This window comes from Panulirus ornatus, chromosome 30, assembly GCF_036320965.1.
Source record: "Panulirus ornatus isolate Po-2019 chromosome 30, ASM3632096v1, whole genome shotgun sequence".
Lineage (NCBI taxonomy): Eukaryota > Metazoa > Arthropoda > Malacostraca > Decapoda > Palinuridae > Panulirus > Panulirus ornatus.
Window position 1 is genome coordinate 2491035 of NC_092253.1, and position 23017 is coordinate 2514051.

General features: G+C 47.3%; 2 protein-coding genes across 2 annotated transcripts in view; one reads left to right on the plus strand and one right to left on the minus strand.

The window, feature by feature from the left end:
• Positions 1–22612, plus strand: part of LOC139758308 (uncharacterized) — a 32340-nt gene extending 9728 nt beyond the window's left edge. The window contains exon 2 of the mRNA XM_071679536.1: positions 17095–22612. Within this exon, the coding sequence (XP_071535637.1) occupies positions 17095–20914 (3820 nt within the window). The 3' untranslated portion in view covers positions 20915–22612. The remainder of the gene's footprint in view (positions 1–17094) is intronic.
• The window catches only part of LOC139758307 (NBAS subunit of NRZ tethering complex-like), a 125124-nt gene that overhangs the window by 67003 nt on the left and 35104 nt on the right, over positions 1–23017 (minus strand). The window lies entirely within an intron of this gene.

Below are 23017 nucleotides of genomic sequence, written 5' to 3' on the forward strand. Positions count from 1 at the left end.
CATACAAAGAACGCAGAACTGAGACAATCAGGAGAGAAACACCAGGGAAAATTTAAAGGAATAAAACAAAGTGCACAAGGAAAGGACGACAGAAGACAGAGGAAGGCCACAGAGACGAATGAGGGAAGATAGAGAGAATGCAGCACGGAGTTACAGGGAGCAAGCCAGATAACATAAGACCTGCTGGTCTATGACGAAGTTATCTGCTGGAGGAGAGTACCAGCACCACCCCCAACACCTGGGCAAAGTACAGAGCGGGGTGAGGGAGGGTGGTGCGACGGAGAGAGCATGAAGATGTACCAGACCGACGCTCACTCCCACCACTGCCTGCACGAGAGAGAGAGAGAGAGAGAGAGAGAGAGAGAGAGAGAGAGAGAGAGAGAGAGAGTGGTGGTGGTGGTGGAGGACAGGACATGAGAAAGGACATTAGAAAGTTGTAGGTCGCCGGCCAGACGAAACCTACCCTACGTGCTTGTGACCTTGAACGCCACCGCTCACACCACCACCGTACTTAAACACACTTAAGATCTAGTGTGTGTGTTTGTGCGTGTATATATATATATATATATATATATATATATATATATATATATATATATATATATATATATGTAATCTGCGCATATGAGTGTTTGTGTCTGGGCACCTGTGTGAGTGTATATTATGTGCTTGTGTGTGGGTGTATGTATGTCCTTTTGTGCCAGTGCATCTCTGTCTGGATGCACTTGTCTGGCCAGAGCCGGTTCCCTAGGAAATACCAGGCGATCCATTATTGGTCGAGGAACGAAGGGAAGACAGGCAGGAAGGTCTGGTGATGGGCGTCTACTGGACGTGAGGGAGGGAGGGATATGGTACGTGAGGGAGTGAGGGATAGGCTACGTCGGGAAGATGACGTGCACAACGGTGAGGCAGACGTACCCAACGATAGCCGCCACACGACCCAACCCCAGGTATACGCCGCACCTGCAGCCCAGGGTTCGATCACAGGGCTAAATGTACACACACACACACACACACACACACACACACACACACACAAAACCCTTCCTCCCCAAATATCCTTTGGTTGACAGATAATACGGGTCCAGGTAACGCAAACAAAAGAAGCGACCGACCCAGTGCGAAAGGCCGTGCACAAGAGAGGGTTATAAGAGAGACAAGAGAGGCATTATACGTTATAACAAAAGCCCACTCTACTGAGGGTATAATAGGGCATAATGAGGAGGACTGACGAGCCACAAAGGAAACAAACCACAGCTAACAAACTGGTCCAGTGCTGAGGAAGGGTTATACAGGTGACGAGCTCTCTATACCTGAGCAGAACGGTACGACCATCAAGCACGACGGTACGATCCTCGAGCACGACGGTACGACCCTCGAGTACCACGGTACGACCCTCGTGAACTACGGTCACAACGGTACGACCCTTGAGCATGATGACATGACCCTCTAACCTAACTCTTCAGGGTCAGGCCAAACGACAAACCATCATATCCAAGGGTCGTACCGTCGGGTCCAAAGGTCGTACCGTTTCTTTCTCAAGGGTCGTACCGTCGTTCTCAAGGAGTCCGAGGATGAGGAGGACGATTATTACCAACAAGAAAAAAATAATGAGACCAGCCATCAGCTGCATGACGACCATGGCCACCAGCTGCATGACGACCATGGCCACCAGCTGCATGACGACCATGGCCACCAGCTGCATGACGACCATGGCCACCAGCTGCATGACGACCATGGCCACCAGCTGCATGACGACCATGGCCACCAGCTGCATGACGACCACGGCACCCAGCTGCATGACGACCATGGCCCCCAGCTGCATGACGACCACAACCACGACCCACAACAAGAACGAAAACTAATACGGACCAGCGTTTGCAATTCCTTCATCTATTGTGGTCGTGGTCACCGGGGAACAATAGGGCCAGGCCTAACCCCGTCTTGACAATGGCTCGGCTGAGTCCAGCCCACCAGGACGACTGGCCGGCCTGGGCTTGGCTCTGCTTGACGAAGCATTCCTACTGCATTCTCCCCAACCTCCCCTTGACTTACACCCAACCCTAACCTCCCCCCAACCCACCCCCACCCTGCCTGACATCCATCCACCCAACAGCCATCCTTAACCTCCCCACCCTGCCTTAGATCCATTCACCCCACAACCATCCCTATAACCTCCCCTCGCTTTAGATCCATCCACCCCATAAACTCTGCCTCGCCATACATTCATCTCCAACCACGGCCCCTCCCTCCGTTCAACCCTCGCTGCCCTTCGACCCCAACATACCCAAGGCATGACACTATCCTGTCCCACAAAGGGACACATCCCACCCATTTAAGGTATCGTAGAGTTCCATCCTTCCCACCCCCCAACCCGTCCTCCATTCCTCCCTTCCCTACCACTTAATCTTGACCTTCCCCCCCCCCCCCATCCCCAGGTCGCCGGCCATGACCCCGTACTCTCTGTCCCTCGACGTCCAAATCCCACGTCATGCGATCCTAAAATCCCTTGCGACCTGTCGCAGCCCCTGACGGTTCTCACACGTTACGATTCAAGGGTAACTGCGAACTCTTACGACCAGTCAACACCTTCGCTGCTGTGTGTATTGTCCCGCTACACCCAGGGACAGTGTAGAAGTGTGTGTGTATGTGTGTGTGTGTGTGTGTGTGTGTGTGTACACCCGAGAGTGAAACGGAGGGATGAGACCAAATGCTCTCGGGGTGACTGAGTCATGAGGCGAAGAGTACCGCAAGACAAGGTCACTTGTAACTACCAATTGACGTGCCTCTCGTGTGGGAGGGGGTGGAGGGAGCGACGACCCGCCTCCCTCCCTCTACCCTTCACACACGACAGCCCGACCTTCACATGGCCCGCCATGAGGTCACGCCAGGAGGAGGAGGAGGAGGTGGGGTCAGGGGCAGGTGGATGGAGTCAAGTCACCGTCAGGAGCAGGTGGGAAGGACAGATGACAAGCAGACATGACGGTCCATGACGAGGTTCCCGCCCTGAGGGCAATAATATCCTCCGGTCGAAAATCTATCCGTTAAAAAAAAATAAATGGAGAGGAATAGGTAAACAGCACCGCCCCACCCAACCACCGCTCCCTCCGGCTCAACAGCCGATAAGGAGAGGGAGGAGGGGAGGAAAAAACTGAGGATGAGGACCATTTCGTAAGAAGAGAGTATACTGCCACGGGAATTCTATAGGAAATTGTGATTGGGGGAGGGGGGGGGACACTGGCTATACCTACCGTGTTCGTCTGGAGGGAGGAGGGGTCCCCTCCCCCCCACGCCTCATGATACAGGGGGGTGGGGGATGGGGGTAGGGGATGGGGAGTTATAAAATGGATTTCCAAAGGAAGGGTCAGCATCGGAGGGGGGGGGGGGGGGGGGGGACCCAGGCCAGGATCCGTCAGTAAGGGTCAGGAGGAAGGTCTCCTGACGTGACAATGGCCCGGGTCCCCGGCCGCACGAGGACCGGTCGGGGACGTGAAGGTGACTCTGACCTCCAGACGACAGACCAGCCCCCCCCTCCTCCTCGTCCCCCCCACGGGGCGCTCACCTCCGGAAGCCGCCGGTTGCTAAGGTGTTCGGTCTGGCCCTCGCAACCCCCACCTCTCCCCCAACAACCTACCAACCTCCCTCCCTCCCTCCCTCCCTCCTCCCCGTGTCGTAACTATAGACCACCTCCTCCCTCCTCCTCCTCCTCCTCCCTCCTCCTCCTCCTCCTCCTCCTCCTCCTCCGTCTGGGTGTCGTAACCATGACGACGAAGGCGTAACCCTCTACTACCGCTTTACGCAGCCGGAACACCTGTCGTAGTAAGGTGTTTACACGTAAACAATACTGTAAACTATACACCAAACCAGGTCAGGTAAACACCCCCCCCTAAGCCTTCCCCTCACATGGTTAGTATGCCGACCTGATGGGTCTTACGTCACCCCATATGGCACCCAAACTGCCCTCCACATTACTGCTGCGTCAGGAATAATAATGATAATAATAATAATAATAATAATAATAATAATAATAATAATAATAACAAAAATAATAACTGATAATAATACCTTTATAATAATAATGATTATCAATATCATCATAACACATCTGTCACCCACATCTTTCCCCTCGTCCACTACGTACTGGCGGTGAGCGCTACTTAGCCGCCATGAGCGTTTTCTACGAGCGGTGCACGCTACCTACTAACCAAGCCTTAGGGCAAAATTTCGCCGTAAGTAGGTAGGATAGAAGGTAGGTAGGTAAGTAGGTAGGTAGGATAGAAGGTACGTACGTAGGACAGAAGGATGGTAGGTAAGTAGGTGGGTAGGAGAGAAGGATGGTAGGTCGGTAGGACAGAAGGATGGTAGGTAAGTAGGTAGGTAGGATAGAAGGATGGTAAGGATTAAGGAGGGTAGGATAGAGGGATAGTAGGTCGGTAGGAGAGAAGGATGGTAGGTAAGTAGGTAGGTAGGATAGAAGGATGGTAGGGAAGTAGGTAGGTAGATTGGACGGTAGGTAGGCAAATATGTAGGTAGGATAGAAGGTAGGTAGGTAGGATGGAAAGTTGGCAGGTGGGTAGGTAGGTAGGCACGGAGGACGGAAGGTGGGTAAGTAGGAAGGTAGGTACTCCGCCAGCAACACTGACATAATAACACACTTACGATGGAGGCCAATGTACTCAGCCCCCCCCCCCCCCTCCCCTTCCCTCCCCACCCAACCACCATCCCACGGGCCAGCCCTCCCCTCCCACTCTCCTATCCCATCCTATGACCACCCTATCCTCCTATCCAATCCTATGACCACCCTATCCTCCTATCCAATCCTATGACCAACTTATCCTCCTATCCCATCCATCGCTTGAACCCTCCCCCTGAACCCTCACAGCGGCAGACAAGCCATTAATAAAAGAAAAGAAAAAAATATCTACTTCAAGTTTCAATATAAAGGAGACACAGACTTAGTGTCTGAAGTTTCTGTGTCACAGACAGAGAGACACAGAACGGGCATCTCGTATTTCCAGGTCAAGGGGAAAACAGACAGGTATTGCCCGTTTCTAAGTCATAAAGAAAGAGACGGGTATCATATTTCTGGGGCAGATAGAGAGAGAGAGAGAGAGAGAGAGAGAGAGAGAGAGAGAGAGAGAGAGAGAGAGAGTAACACCAAGTTCTGTTTCTGGGTCTGTGAGGAGCAACAGACCGTACCCTCGCCGTGGCTCTGTGTTCTGTCAGGAGGAGGAGCAAGCAACAACAGACAGTCTCCACTCACGTGTGGTTGGGTCATCAGGTCAACCCCCTCATACGGCTCCCTAACTGCGGTGAGGGACCGGCAGTTCGTGGTTTGCCTGAAGCAACGCCTCCGTCTCCCACACATGGGAGGTGGGGGCGGCGACGGGCGGCGGCACTGACGGGAGAAAATCATATATATGCACGTGCATGTCCACGCAGGAGGGCGACACAGATGGTACCAGAATTACGTGTGGTGAGCTACAGGGAAGGGTCAGGAACCTTCTAAACTGGTCTTGCGTAGAAGAGCGAAGAGTAAGTGGTGACCTGATCAACACCATGTTTCGTTTTAACCAGTCTGATAAGGTCAACAGTGATCAATTCCTTGAGAGAGAGCCAGGACATGATTTTGACAGCAGGAAACGTATCAGCGAATACGTGAGGAACTCCTTTCCCAGTATATGGGGCGGTGGAGGAATGGCCTAAACAGACTGATGAGACTGTGAATACAGACGGCATAAAGAACTTCAAGATGTTGTATGATGGCAGAGAAAGTTATAGAAATGGGGCGCCACGTGTGTGGAGAACTCCCTCCCCGTACAGTACAAGATATGGGGGCCCCACGTGTGTAGAACTCCCTCCCCATAAAGTAAGAGAGATGGAGGCCCCACACAAGCGTAGAAATCCCTCCCCCCCTACAGTACTAGTGATGGGGCCCCACGTGTGTGTGTGGAACTCCACCCCCCCCCCCTCCCCTACAAGCAGGTAATTACAACTAGGTAATTATACATCAGCGTCAAAGTAACACATAAATTACAGACACAAAAACTCAAGACACAATGGAAGGTCGTTACGACGGTGTGGCTCCCGCTGACATCTTTAATAAGCCAGAGTTTTATCTGAACGCAACATACAACCCACTGATGAACGCAATATCCAACCCACTGTCGAACGCATCATCCAACTCACTGCTGAACGCAATATCCAACCTACTGTTGAACGCAATATCCAACCCACTGTTGAATTCAACATCCAATCCACTGTTGAACGCAATATCCAACCCACTGTTGAATTCAACATCCAATCCACTGTTGAACGCAATATCCAACAAACTGTTGAACGCAATATCCAACCCACTGTTGAACGCAATATTCAATTCACTGTAACTCAATCGCCTTCGGAAAACAAGTAAACAAGCAGATAGTTCATGAGTGCCAGTTCAAGGGATGGATTTCAATTCACTTGGTTTAACTACCTCGTAATGCAACAGTACGACCCTGTAGTACGACAGTACGATCGTTCGGCACGACGGTACGACCATTAAGTTATGATGATAGTTTGGCCCTTTGACCTGCCCCCTTCAAACGCCAAGCCAATCACACATAAGGGTCATACCGTCGTGATCAAGGGTCGTTCCGACGCGTCGTGGTGAACAAGCAGCGAGGTCACCATACCAAAACGTGACAACCCCCATATATATATATATATATATATATATATATATATATATATATATATATATATATATATATATATATATATATAAACTTCAACAAAGTGACCCGTACAAAGCCAAGAAATAGCCTAACGTCTGACTCGGGTCAGCGACTCTGCCTGTACACCTGAGGGAACTTGTACATCAGAGGTTGTACATCTAAGCTCGTAAGATCTAAGCTTGAACACCAGGAGACGAGGAAGACATGCAGGACGACGACACGACCGGGAAGGTGGGTCGCGCCAGGGGGAACCACCACACATCCCTACCACATCACCACCATACATCCCTACTACATCACCACCACACATCCCCACCACATCACCACCATACATCCCTACTACATCACCACCACACATCCCCACCACATCACCACCATACATCCCTACTACATCACCACCACACATCCCCACCACATCACCACCACACATCCCTACCACATCACCACCATACATCCCTACTACATCACCACCACACATCCCCACCACATCACCACCACACATCCCTACCACATCACCACCACACATCCCTACTACATCACCACCACACATCCCCACCACATCACCACCACACATCCCCACCACATCACCACCACACATCCCTACCACATCACCACCATACATCCCTACTACATCACCACCACACATCCCCACCACATCACCACCACACATCCCTACTACATCACCACCACACATCCCCACCACATCACCACCATACATCCCCACCACATCACCACCACACATCCCTACCACATCACCACCACACATCCCTACCACATCACCACCACACATCCCTACCACATCACCACCACACATCCCTACCACATCATCACCACACATCCCTACCACATCACCACCACACATCCCTACCACATCACCACCACACATCCCTACCACATCACCACCACACATCCCTACCACATCACCACCACACATCCCTACTACATCACCACCACACATCCCTACCACATCACCACCACACATCCCTACTACATCACCACCACACATCCCTACCACATCACCACCATACATCCCTACTACATCACCACCACACATCCCCACCACATCACCACCACACATCCCTACCACCCAACACTTTATTCAACCTTCTCAATCTTCCGACCCCTATAATCCTTCCCATTACCTTACTCCCCATTCCCATCCCTCACTAGCGTAAAAGGCCCCCGTAACTGCGTCTCTCTCTCTCTCTCTCTCTCTCTCTCTCTCTCTCTCTCTCTCTCTCTCTCTCTCTCTCTCTCTCTCTCCGTGGGGAGAACCCCCCCCTTCCTCCCCCCATTACCAGTGGTGGCAAGTTCTCCCCCCCCAACCTCACCCCCCACCTGGTGATGGGGTACTGGACATGCCGACGGTGAAAGCCCGAGTGAGTCAGTGACCCTCCCTCGCCTGGGGTGTGGGGTGGCCATGGGGGCGGGCAGGGACAGGGAGGAGAGAGAGAGAGAGAGAGAGAGAGAGAGAGAGAGAGAGAGAGAGAGAGAGAGAGAGAGAGAGAGAGAGAGAGAGCTGTGTGGGGTCGGGTCAGGCTGGTCGACTCCATAAAAAGAGCGGGCTGGTGAACGCTATAGAGAGGCACAGGGGAAAACTCGCCGTCTGTAAATGCTAAGAACACCAGGAGAGTACCACACACACACACACACACACACACACACACACACACACACACACACACACCACGAAGCTAGGGGGATGAGGAGGAAGGGGAGGGAAAAAAAAGAGGAGGCAAGTGATTAGAAGAGAGAGAAGTAAGAGAAAGTGGAGGAGCAGCAGGCAGGTAACGCAACACCACCAGCGTAGACCTGCGTTAAGAAGGGGGGGGATGGGGTATGGGGAGGAAATATCTGACGTCACAGGTCATCAAGTGGTAGGAAGGGGGGGGGGGAGATACCATGGGGGTGGGGAGAGTATAAGGAGGGGGGAGGGGGGAAATGTATGTAAATAAAAGTTAAAAATGATTTAGCAATGTGTGTCATACAGAAGGAGGAGGAGAGTGTGTCGACGCCTGGTGTGCACAGACGAAGGTCCCAGCACACACACCCATGTGCTCCCCCCAGACAGTGGGCCCCATTCCCCACCATCACCATAAAAATAACCTTAACCACACACCACCCAACCACCCATCACCTCTACCACACCATCAACATACCACCACCACCACTCCACCACACATCACCCTCTACCACACTATCGAACACTAACACAACCTCCTCCACTGTGATAAAGGTGGAATAGAAATATATATACATATATATATATATATATATATATATATATATATATATATATATATATATATATATATATATGACATGACCCGCGGCTAATTTTCTCCTCATCTGGGGAGGGAGGTGGGGTGGGGGTGGAGGAGGGAGGGCCTTTCTCTCGTGTTCCCCAGTGGATGTGGTTCACACTAGGGGCGGAGGCAGGGGAGGGGAGGGGGCACGGCACACACACACACACACACACACACACACACACACACACACACACACACACCTCACAACGTCCGCATTCCTTCCCTTTAGGTTCAGCAGGTGGTGCTGGCGGCGGCGGCGGTGGTCAGGTGGTCAGGTTCTGATAAGTCACCAGGCACTGTCTCGCCTCCCCGCCTGTAAACAACTTCCCCCCCCACCCTCTACCCTTACAAGAACCACCCCACCACCATCCACCCCTCCCTCACCCAACACCGAGGCATCGCCCTCAGGAGAGCAGTGACGCCCCCAGGACGGTAGTGACGCCCCCAGGACGGTAATGACGCCCCCAGGACGGTAATGACGCCCCCAGGACGATAGTGATGCCCCCAGGACGGTAGTGACGCCCCCAGGACGGTAGTGACGCCCCCAGGACGATAGTGACGCCCCCAGGACGGTAGTGACGCCCACAGGTCGGTAGTGACGCCCCCAGGACGGTAGTGACGCCCCCAGGACGATAGTGACGCCCCCAGGTCGGTAGCGACGCCCCCAGGACGATAGTGATGCCCCCTGGAGGGTAGTGACGCCCCCAGGCTCCCAAGACGGTAGTGATGCCCCCAGGACGGTAATGAGAACCCCCAGGAGGACAGTCACGTCCCCAGGACGGCAGTCATACCCCCAGGGTAGGACAGTGACGATGATCAGCACTTGCTGGGGTTCAGCAGTCAGTGGCTGAGTCCGCCACCCTAGGTAGAAGGGGGGGGAGGGAAGGAAGGGGGTGTTGGGGAGGGAGGGGCGTGTGAAGACAACGGGGAGGGTGGAGAGAGCCAGCTGCTGAGTCATCAAAACAGAAGCACAGTCACCAGCACCACACTGCACAGTACAACAACAACAACAACAACAGCAACAAGAACAGCAATCCGCACGGATAACCACTTCCCTCATTACCTGCATTAACTACCACTTCCCTTATCGTCTACACTAACTACCAATTACCTCGTTACCCGTACCAAACACAGTTACAGCCCGAGCGAGAATGTTGACCTGCCCAAGTTCAAATACTACGAGGTGATGACGCTGTTGGCTGACTACCAGAGTTGTGTGGGACAACACCCGACCCCCAACTACACTTCTGACACCTGGCGATTCTGATGACCTGGGTCGGGGCTCATTAACCGTGCTAACTACCTCATCCGACCACTAACGACCAGGGTCAGGGCTCATTACCCGAGCATACTACCTCATCCGACCACTAACGACCAGGGTCGGGGCCCCATTACCACAGCTAACTAGCTCATCCGACCACTAATGACCTGGATCGGGGCCTCGTTACCCACGCTAACTACCTCATCCGACCAACAATACAGGTCCTCCCATGACCACTCAAGATTCCAGGTCCGTGACGTCACAAAAAAATACACCAATAGCCTCTTCCATGAACGCCAAGGACCACTCATGACGTCAGGAGCAGCCATCGATGACGACATGAACCATTCAAAATCTTTTGATTACGTCATATACGACGACACACCTGGTCGCAACATACCTCGAATTCCTCACATATCTTCATCAGGAGGAAAAAACATAATGAAGGCTTCCTTCAGCATCTTATGACACACATTTTGTTTTCCTTTGTAGACTCCAGTCACGGACGTAAGTCCACATCAAGGCCGGGCTAAGCTTAACTGGAACATAAGGTTAACGACAGGGAGAAACAAGAGACAAGGTTAACGAGAGGGTGAAAGAAGAGACAAGGTTAACGAGAGGGAGAAAGAAGAGACAAGGGAAAGTATTTGCGGATTTTGGAAGAAGGGGGACACACCGGTCCATTACAATGTGCCAGGCCACAGTTAATGGGAAAGACATGAAAGGGTAGAGCGTTTCAGAGCAACGACTACAGAATAGCTGACATGTCCACACACACACACACACACACACACACACACACACGTGTGTGGAGTACTGATGATGCACCTCAACTATATACTTGAAAACCAAACTAACAAACACTTACCCATCCAAGTCGACAACGAAAGGTGGTCGGCAGCACATTTGCTTACCTGCAAGCACAAATAAAAGTCATTTATACATAAATAAGTAAATATAAATATATATATATATATATATATATATATATATATATATATATATATATATATATAGATAGATAGATAGATAGATAGATAGATAGATAGATAGATAGATAGATCAAGGTACTACTACGTAAGCTTAATGCACATATTAACATCATTCCACTTATGGCGCGCGCGCGCGCGCACACACACACACACACACACACACACACGAGAGGTGGTAGGGGAGGGGGTAGAGGGGAAGGAGGTTACTAACTTTCTCTGGTGGTCGTGGCCACAGAAAGAGCAGCCGACCACCCGACCGACCGACCGACCGTCTTCCAGGACCTCATTTCCTCCTCCCCGACGCAACCCTTGAGGGACACACACACACACACAACTCACGCATTCCACGCACCTGGGTGTTGGACCCGTTCACTCACGCACCCCACACACCCTCCACAGAACTACCAGAGACCGGGGCAGTCGACCAGTGCCATACTGATGTATGCTTCCTATAGATGAAAAGTTTATTTCCCACACCATAAGGTTAAAACTCCAGGAAACACACACACCCACACACACACACACACACACACAGGAGTGAGTGTCGGTAAAATGAGGAATCTCATCTCTCCAGTAACCCCTGAACCAAACATAACACACCAACTTTTGACGACTGCTGACGATTGAAACCATTTGTGGTATTCAACGCGGCCTGTTCTCCCCTCCTCCCTCGTGACCGAAGATCAACCTTTCGCTTTTAATATCCATTCACGACAAACACTAATGATATTTACAACCCCGGGCCTCCCGGGCACACAGCCAGACACAACAGGTTTCCTGCGGCCGCCACACACACACACACACACACACACACACACACACGAGATAATTCATCGCTTATCGGAGAAAGTCGAACAACGCGTGAGGCAGCGTGGGAGCCATGATAAGACACCTCACGAGATGAATGATGGAGTCATACGATCGCACGGGTGTCGTAACAATAGCAGGAAGGAGGAGGAACACACACACACACACACACACACACACATTGTCTTCTAATCGTAGGATGATCTACGTCTTCACTCAGTGAGACGGGAGGAAGGAAAGTGTATCTTCAGATCTATACTCGACATTGCACCAGACCGGCGAGGCTCGCTGGCGCGTCGATCGGTCGATTATTTGGTTTGCAACGTTTCGGGAACCGTTGTAGAGGATAAGGTGGCCACCATTCATCTCCCCTGTTGCTTTCTATTTCTTTCCGCCTCGGTCTCCTCGTCTCTGTGTGTCTACTGACATCCTGCCGGCCCGGCTGCCCACCCGCTAGCTTCCGTCTCTGACGGTTAGGAACACCACACACACACACACACACACACACACACACACACACACACACCGCAACTCACATCCGTCGTGTTCCTAAAGAGATGGAAATGGACACGGACATCGTGACCCACGATCCGGACTCACCACAGGAGGAGGTACGCTACAGGACCCATCACTGGGTTAGGGTCGGCACGGGACGCACCACACGCGCTCCTCAACAACCGAAGGCTCCTGGTGTGAGAGCCACGATACACGATTCGGCCCCAGCATCACTAAGGTAACCCCCCCATCCCACCCCACCCCCACCCACCAGACTCAAGTCTCATTATCATGACACTGGACATTCGTAGGTCGAACTCCCTGCCTCTACCTGCACCACAGTCTATACCAACAGATGCCTTTATGAAAGTGGTCAAGGCCGGCCCTTCCTATACGCTCTATACGCTCAGAGCGCAAGGGTTCGACCGCTAAAGGGGCGCCACCCTACTCCCGTCCGTCACATGGCAGCCTTCAGAAAGCAGGATATGCTGTCTCTGACACCCATTATTTTCAATCTTTTCCCATGGATATGCCCCCGGGCCCCCCTAGAGCTCGTGATTTAGGAGGGAGGAACGAGTCTGAAGGGAGAAGACTCACCTTAGGGCCCCAAGAAAGGTTAGGGTCGGCCCTGACAGAGTGGTTATCTTAGCGTAATAGAAACTGGACCAAGGCGTAGGCTAGCTCTACAAAAGCTATAAACATCTGCTTATCTTCACACAGCGTCAAAGGCCACCCATATCAAGGGGTCATGTATGGCATAAATTCAAGGTCACCAGGAAAACTCAAGCCCTTAGAAGACCTGACCTCTGGGACCAAGGGTGATAATCAAAACGAAGCTGTTTTATTCGGTTAAAACCAGACGTTTCCATGGATAACAACAAATGCCTTCTGCCGCGAGGACGGCATACGTTCGGCTCACGTCAAGGTAAGATGGGTCGTGTGGCCGGTGCAGGAGAGTGAGACGACCACTGTCGTCCCCTTCTATCACTACTACTTGACTCCACGACTTCATCATCACCACATCTCAACGCTCGACCAACGGACTTTCCAACAGCATGGGGACTCTGGTGGGAACCACGCCGTAACGACATCACTTAAATCTGCGAGTGCTGGTTCCTCGACGCTTGAGGAAGAAGTCCATCAACATGCAATTTCCCCGAAACAAAAAAAAAAAAAAAAATACTCACGAGAAGACCATTAAACATACTCACTTTCCCCCGTGAATGACAAAATACTTAAAAGAACTGTGTGGAAAGTCATGAGAACGACAAATTACTATGACCACCTCTTAAAAACTCGTGAAAAATAAACGAGAGATCTGTACCTGCAAGTTCACTGCAAGCTTATGATAACGTAAATGGGGTTGATGCGTGCAAGTACATAATTACTGAGAGTAAAGTGTCTGAAAGTCAAATGTTAAAGGGTGACTTTTCTCTCCTTTTCGTAACTGATCGTCTTTTCCCGCGTTAGCAAGGTAGCGCCAGGAACATAAAAAGAGTGGCCGCATTCACGCACACCCATCCTCAGGCTGTCATGTGTACTGCACCGATGCACATCCTTCAGGGTGAATGGCCGTGGTGAACACGTCTACGGGCCAAGCTTGACTACTCCACCACTAATCAAAACTTTCCTTCCGACTACTTTCCTAAGAAAACCATACCGGCATATCCCGCCCCCTCCCCCCCCCAAAAAAAATCCCAAATCTCATAACGGCTCCTTCATTACTTCCAAGATTATATACACCGACATCCTACTGAAATATGTGGCAGGTCTTACTACAGCGGTCATCATTTACATAACAGTTGTTTTAAGTAGACAAATCGTCATCACTTTGTGTTTCCTGGTATAAACAGCCCAACACAGACGCAACCCACCAGCACCTCCATTCACAACAGCCAGGCCAGTTGCATTCACACCTACGTACGTCTCTACCTGCACAATGAACCTTAAGTTAGTTATTAAGTTAGTCACCTTAATGCAAAATTCTCCACTGGACTTTCAAGTACGCTAAGTATTGGTGTCACTGAAATCAGTTACGGTCTCCAAATTTAGTTCAGCCTGAGGGGGACACTTTACTAAATAAGGTAAGATTCCACACTAAGCTAAGTCAGTAACAGCAGATTAAGTTAACGATACCAGAGAGACAAGTTAAAATGGCAGCAGACCACGCTAAATGTTACGGACACAGCCGCTACCTAACCTTGCAATCATTTTGTTTTTTGCCTACTCAAGGCCTACCCACCAAATATATATATATATATATATATATATATATATATATATATATATATATATATATATATATATATATATATATATATATATCTTGTAAACTAGCACTGCACTTACGCACGCACACCAATACAGATAATGACATCCAAATGATCAAGAAATATACATTGACCGACATAAAGACAAACGCCCTAACTCCGCCTAAACCCGTAAAATGATCATGATTCTTTTTTTACTTTTTACACCCCAACGAGTTGTAAAGATAACTCATGGTCTTCCTACTCTGGTGTAAAATGGATTATGAATATAATAAAGAGGAATTACTTCTCTTGCTCCCTTACGAACTAGGATATTTAACCAATGTCTGACCGCTTCAGTTCCGGCTGGTTTCCTCGACCTGCGCTTTCTCCGAGGCTTTACCAAACTGTATTCTTATTGTTCCGCTGTGGTTGCGGTTCCGGATCAGGCAGCTCGTGACCTACTAGCTGTGTTGGATTCTATCAAACATTACAATTCAACGCTCAAGTCTAAGGTGCTATCATTTACGCATATTTTCTCCATAATCGTTAAAGCTACTTGGAATTTATCCTCTCACGCGAAGAATCGACAAATTTTGTCAATAATTTAGGGAAACCAGGCTTAGACCATATATATATATATATATATATATATATATATATATATATATATATATATATATATATATATATACACCTTTCCAAAGACCTGTATTTAAGCCAGTCATACAAGACTGAATGGCTATGTGTCTCTCTGTTCATCTAACAAGACTTGACAAATTTCCAACCTTGGTCGGCAGCTCTGTGCTCCCCCATCATACGAACATCCTTAAACGTCAGTACATGGAGAGATGTGTGCCTCAGCGGCGGAGTTCGGGCTGGCAGACTAGCCAGGCAACAAACTTTCACCTTAATGCAACCATGCTAACGCTTGTCACCAAACTGGTCCCTCAACAGATTAGCGGTGGTAGTCAGTCCAGACGACGCTACGCGTACCATCAGATAATAAAGACATACGAGCGAAAGTTCCCGTAACCTCTGTTCGTCCTCACCTGCAGCAGTATATCTCCATTTGCATCTTCAAGAGAGAATATTCGTGAAATTCCAGACACAGATATACACAATGGTACACAAGCGGAGAAGGCTGTACGACTTCACGAAACTTACGTAATGAGAAGCACTGAAAGGACGAACATCTCTTACATCATTTCACATTGCTTGCCTCTTCCTTAACAGCCTCTCACTATTTCATTACCTCAGAACACAGGAATGCCATTCGGTGATAGGAAACATGTGATTCCAAACGCAAGTTTTGGTGGTTACTGCATCGAACAACGAAGCCCTGTATCTTTAGAAACCTTGAACAACCACTGTCAAAGATTGATGCAAGCTGTCCAAAATGTGTTGGGGGTGTTTGGGAACTCCCTCAAGGGGGTGCCCACAGCAAAAGTCTCGATAACTAGTGAATTCTAGTGGCGCTTCTTAGCCTTTAGGGGAGTGTTTTCAGAGGCTCCTTCCCAATGTTCATAACTACTTCCACCTAATGTTCCGGCCCAATATTCTAACCCACTATTTCTACCTAATGATCTGTTCTGTGAGTTAAGTGTTGTTATGTGTGACAAGAAAAGGTTGTAAATTTATGAACAGAATGCCAGCAGTCCATGTGAGGGTGATGCAGAGAGAAAAGGCAGCTATATAGGTCAGAAGAGTGCAACTTGACAACCACTGATGTGCTGGCTCACTACGCTGCCATTAACCCTCCCGATACCTAGGCTGGTAGTACTCGTAATACTCCACAAAGTTACAACATAAAATCTGCATTAGTCAGTATTAACTAACATCTCATACATATAAATATTAAACTCCCTCACCCATGCAGCACAACAGTACGACATTGGGATTAATAGTGTGCCCTGTGCATGACCCTTAAGGGTTTCACTCATTGGTTTTACTATCATGCTCATGAAGTTCATCCTTCCTACAATGTTTTTACATCTTACTACTGCACCTAAGTACCCTCTTTATCCACACATCTAATCATTTCTGCACATATGTACTCAAACTTACTTTGTAATCATTATGTCCCTCACATTAAGTACCACACCATAAACATGTCCATTGTTTTGTATTGGTTATGGTAATACATACATGTTCTGCTCTCATCTTGTTTTGGTATAGCATTTCTCTCTTTTAAATAATGTCATCGGGAACATTCGTCTTTTCTCTGCCTTGTGGTAAAATGTATGCTTTTGTTTTCTTTTGCAGGCTAGTTGTGGTGTGCACAGCATGTGCAGTTGTTGGGAGTCTGGGGCAAGACACCTCACTATCCACCTACCGACTGGTGGTGGAGGATGGTGGGTATGCCCGCCTAATGAAGACTCCACCATCCTTCGCTAACTTCACCCTCTCTGCGTGGGTCAACGTCACAACCTTCCCTCATGGTGTAGCTCCTATCCTTACTGCTGTTTCCCCAGATGCCAACAGCCAAGTGTCCTTCTTTCTGCGTCACGATGGCCTTGGAATTTTATGGGGTGGACCAAAATCGGCACCAAGATACCACACAGACCAGGTAGATCGTCACCCACGTCACCAATGGTCCCCTAGCGAATCAAAGAATAAAGCAAGACAGAGGCGTGAAGCAGTGGATTACAGTGCTGGCCTTGGAGACATCGTAGACATCCTGGCAGACTCACGCAGAGGACGCTCGTATGATACATGGACACCATACAGCTTTGTTGACGTTGACCAGATGGGAGTAACAGACCTAGAAGCTGCACCTTCTGGACTAAATGCTGACCTTCACTTACTGCCGCTTCGCGATGGTTTCTCTCGCTCTGAGTCCTACAATGACTGGACCAATGTGCCTTATGAACTAACAATGTTAGAGAGTGACCCATATGACCTTCACTTGGCAGAGCCTGAACCACGCATCATCACTGAGCCATCAGGGGATGATGATTTTGTTTTCTTTAACTGGGATGTTCCAGTAGCACCAAAACAATCAATTCCCCAGTCACCCCATGAATGGTCACCAATCTGGCAACCAAAGAGGGAGATACAAGAGAAGGAGACACCTGAAGGAAAGGACCAAGAAGGGATCTCCCCTGTAAAGGACCTCAGTACTGACAACTTGGATGGAACCAATTCAGGAGGCTGGTCAGCTCAGGTAACTGAGGTGAAACTAGGTCCGAACAACTGGACTCCTCATCACATAAGCTCACCAGCCTTTACTACCATTCAACCTCTGAGAAAGCCTCCTCATCCACCTAATACACCTGCAAGGCCAAGACCAGTCATACAAAGGACCACTACTAAGCCTCCGCAACCTAAAATAACCTCTCGACCTGTACCTCCAAGAACAACAAGAAGACCTACAATCACTGATACTCAACCTGCACCAAAAACAGAGTCCACTGCAAATACAGCAGAGCATTCAATAACCACAACTACAAGACGAACTTCAACAACAAGAACCAAGACCACATCTCCTTTAAATATTTTGCGACATTCCACTCATCAGTTCACTTCCTCACCAGCAACCCTAGTCCCAAGATTCCCAATTCGACTGCCATCAAGAAACCGCTCATCTACACCACCATCCCGTCAACCAACACGAATGCCTCTTTGGAAGCTAATCAAACAACCAAACATTACAAAACAGGCTGTGTCCACTTCCTCAACACCTACATCCATAACTACAACCACCCAACCAACAAGAAAAACAACAACTACAACAACAACTGCTACTACTACTACTACTACTACTACCACCACAACACCTACTACTACCACAACACCTACTCCTCCACCAACTACCACCAGTTCCACCGTGAGGGTTCCCACGATGCATACCACAGCAACAAAAGCGACATCCTATCGACCAAGTCCACTCCCTACAATTGATCTCACTGGCCTGGAACAAGCAACAGAAAAACCTCAGATAACTGGTCAGAAGTCCAAGGTTTCCATCTGGTCTAGTGCTGTAGAGAACCATAAACCTGGTAAAGGCCATACTTACCAGGACAAGTGGTCAAACAAGCCACAAGAACTTTTAAATACCATCAACAAACAAAGATTGGTGAGAATAATGCCCTACCACGTAGATGAGTTCCATCGTGCAATGAAACCTGTTCCTCCAGTTAAGCATGGCAACACCAGCGTTGTGTATTCCATCCCTATCACTGATGTGGAAGCCTTTAATACTATGTATCAACATTACCAAGCACAAGAGGTATCATCATCATCAAACCATGATCACGTCATCCAAAATGATGCTTTTAATACATTTGAAGAGGAAACAAATGAGAACGGCTTAGGTGGAAACAATATGGCAGCTCCAGATGAGGGTTTTCCCATCCACTCTGAAAGAAAACCTGAGACAAGTTTTGAAGAGACTGTTGCACCAGTAGTTCTGAAAGAGGAAGAAGCTGTACTTGTACCCACTGAAGAACCTCTACCACCAACACCATCCCGCAGTGACATTCTCATACTTGAAGATGCCTTAAACACTTCCAATCAAGGAAAGATTACACTTAAGGAATTCAAAATAAACCAGCCAATATCATCACCTTTTATACCAAAGCCACCACAAGAGGAAACCACACAACAAGGAAGTAAAGTGGTAACTGTGCTGACCAAGGAGGACTCTGGTGAGGTGCAGAGGCGACCAACCTTATCCCAGGATATATACGACATATGGAACCTTAATATTGCATCTGTAATGGAACCCACAACTGATGAGGAGACCAAGGCAACTATCAAGCTTCCAAAACTAAACAGTAATGATAAATCAACCATAACCTCCACTGTAAATTCAAGTCATATCTCAGCCTCAACAGAATCAGGAAATAGTTCATTTGTACCAGAGTTAAATCACATTCCTCTCGTACCAGGACTAATTCAGATCCAACATGTACCATTACCAAGTAGTCTTCCATCAATCCAAGAACCAACTGATCTTCAAATTGTACCTAAACCAAGTGATACTGCCATGCCACCTGCATCAGACAGTCTACCTTTACTAACAGAACTAAGTGATCTTGCGAATGCACACACACCAAGCAATATATCAAATGAGTCAGAGCCTAATTTCCAGGACAATGTACAGGACCATATAGATTCAACCTTTAAAACAGAACCCGAACTAAATGCCACCGGGGAAACAGAACAACACTCTTCTTCATTTGCAGTGTTCCACTTAGATGATGTCAATCCTTTTTACTTTCCAAAAGAGGAAGAGAGTAAAAGTACCTTCTCCCTGGAGGATTTGTACCAACCAGCTGGAGTTCTTGTCTCACAAGATGAGGTGCAACCAGTGTCATACTACCAGGAGTCTTCACATTTGTATCATGAGCAATTACCCCCACAATATATATCTCCCAAGGAAGTACCTCGTCCTATTGCTTATGGTGGTCCGATGTCGCAATCAGATGCTCACCACCAGGACCAAGACGATCTAATAGATATTGTGTTTAGTGCCAATCCACAAGAACTTATAAAGCAAGGGTTTTTACCTCGCCCAGTGCATTATGTCAGCACTCAAGAGGAGGCAGATGAGTGGATGCAAGAACATTCTCCAGAGCCCAAAATAGACGAAAGAGTCTTTACAGTGGAATCAACTGATGCACATGATAATATGCCTCAAGCTCCAGAAAATAAAAGCAAAGAGGATAATGTAAATTTTCACTTCAAGAAACTGCCATTTGACTTCAAAACAAACCAATGGTATCATCTTGCTTTCACCTGGAGTAACACTGACCACCATGTTGTGGTGTACATCAATGGTGAACTGGTTGGCACTCTGACTAATGTGCTACCCAATCATGTAGCACTGGCTGGAGGTGGTCTTACAATCATAGGTCAGACATTACTACCTGACTTGACAGACTTTGACCCCACTTCACAATTCATTGGTGAGATAAGCGATGTAAACATGTGGAGCCAGAGGCTAGGTGCAGAAAGTATACAAGCAGTATATCATTGTGAACAAATGCTGGAGTCTCCAGCCCTTAACTGGCATCAGCTCTCCATGAGATTTTACAGTGACGTTTTTATCGAAGAGGCTGAAGCATTGTGTGGTGCATGAAACATAGTGTTCTCATCAGGAAATGTAACTAGAGTGAGAAACATGGGACCAATGGGAAGATCCTCAAACAAATCAAAGACCATATGAGATGTCTTCATTACAAATGAAAAAAAGATAATGGTGGACAGAAAATACACTCTAAATAATGCAGACAGAAATTATGTGAGCTTTGTCTCTTGGCCCATAATGTCAAATCAGGAAAGGCTTGCAATAAGGCACTGTAATGGTTTTACATGTCGCCCTCAGCAACTTCACCGTTTTCTTTAACAGACAGTATTACCCAAGACATTTCAACGTGCAGGTCGCGTTGATTATTTACCAGGTTAGTGTGGTGCAGTGACTTTATGTTGAGGTACCAATTAAAGGTATTCTCTGGCACAATGATGGTGAGCCTGGAAAATAAGTAAATGGCACTGATGCTGGACAACATGAACCTGGGTGTTGTTAAAAGTGCTCATTCACTGTTTACTTGTTGCCTTGTTAGTGAATATTTATAGAGGCTGTCTTTACTCTGCTGTCCATTGTTACTACATGTGTAGTGTTACAGCACTCATTATCTCCTTCGTTTTTGTTGAAAAAATGTGAAATGTAACCTTTCTGAAAATTGAATAAGGTTGGTCATTCTTTGAAATCTGACATTTTACTACAGTATAAATCATGTCCTTAAATACATGAATATACAAATAATGTCTTCCAATCTGGTATTTTCCTGGGCTAAATCTTTGAATGAAGAGGTAGCTGAGCATAAGATTAACCTGTCTTATAGTTATCAGGAGGCTTCCTGGTGCACATCAACATTAAGATTGTTTTGTATCTTAATCAAGAGTTCACTGAACAGTTCAGCTTATGAGATGACATATTACAAAACAACATATTGTGTAAATATTATGTTACTCCTTAAGTAAGTGTATTTCGTTAAGTGTACAGGCAAAGGATTTGTAAGACTTTTTATTTGTTGGCAATTACCTATTTACCAATGAGCAGTCACAAAAACAAAGTACAATTAAATGGTTTTATAATTGTTAAGTATTTTCTTCTTAGTCATATGAAAAATTTTACACTGCTCAACCTCTGGCTTGGGGGTTTGAGTCTGGCATGTGAAACATCCTCTATGACCCAGCATTTGTATAAAAATATACCATCAAATGTTGTTCTGATGCATCATTTCGTATGCTAAGAAGATTAAGGACTATGAAAAAAACTATATTTTGAAGATAAGTGACATTCAAATTAATATTCATATAACCAAACAAAAATAATTCAAAGTCCATCAATATCTCAAAAACTTCAGTTCAAAATGATCCTTGCCAGAAAAAAGTTTTCTGTTTTCAAATATTCTCTTCCTTCTTCTCTCAAACAGAAAGAATTACTATAGCAAGTAATGGGATATCCTAATGCTCATATCAAACTCAAATACTCTATGCAGCAAATCTGACTCAGTAATTGTCAAAAATATACTTATAACCTATCTGATAATAATCAATACACATGCTTTAACATTTTGTTATATACAATTGTAGTTTGACTGTTCTTTATAATATTTAGGTTTAAGACAAGTCACACCTGTGGTCTCATCTAATCTCCATCAATTTGGTTAACTCAGACTATTTCCAAAAATAATGTGCTTATTCACAGACACTAAAGAAATGGTACAGTGGAACTTTGAAATAAAGACTTGAAGATTACTCTTACTGAAGATTACTGGTTTTTATCCAATTCCTTATCATTCTACAAACTATGTTACTGCCATTTTAAAGACTTGAAGATTACTGAAGATTACTGGTTTTTATCCAATTCCTTATCATTCTACAAACTATGTTACTGCCATTTCACCACAACTAAGTATACAATCTTGGTGTAACTACTACCAAAAGAAATATAAGGAAACTGCCATCTTAATGAGAATTCTCCACTGGTAATTTTTTCCTAAGCAAACCAAGAGTTTGTGCATGCCTAATACATCTTTCTGAGTAAAAGGGAACCCTAAAGGACTACTGAAAGGTAAAGAGTTCCACCAATCAAAGCATCTCTATCAACTCTATCATATGCCTTCTCCAGATCCATAAATGCTAGATACAAATCCATTTGTTTTTCTATTTCTCA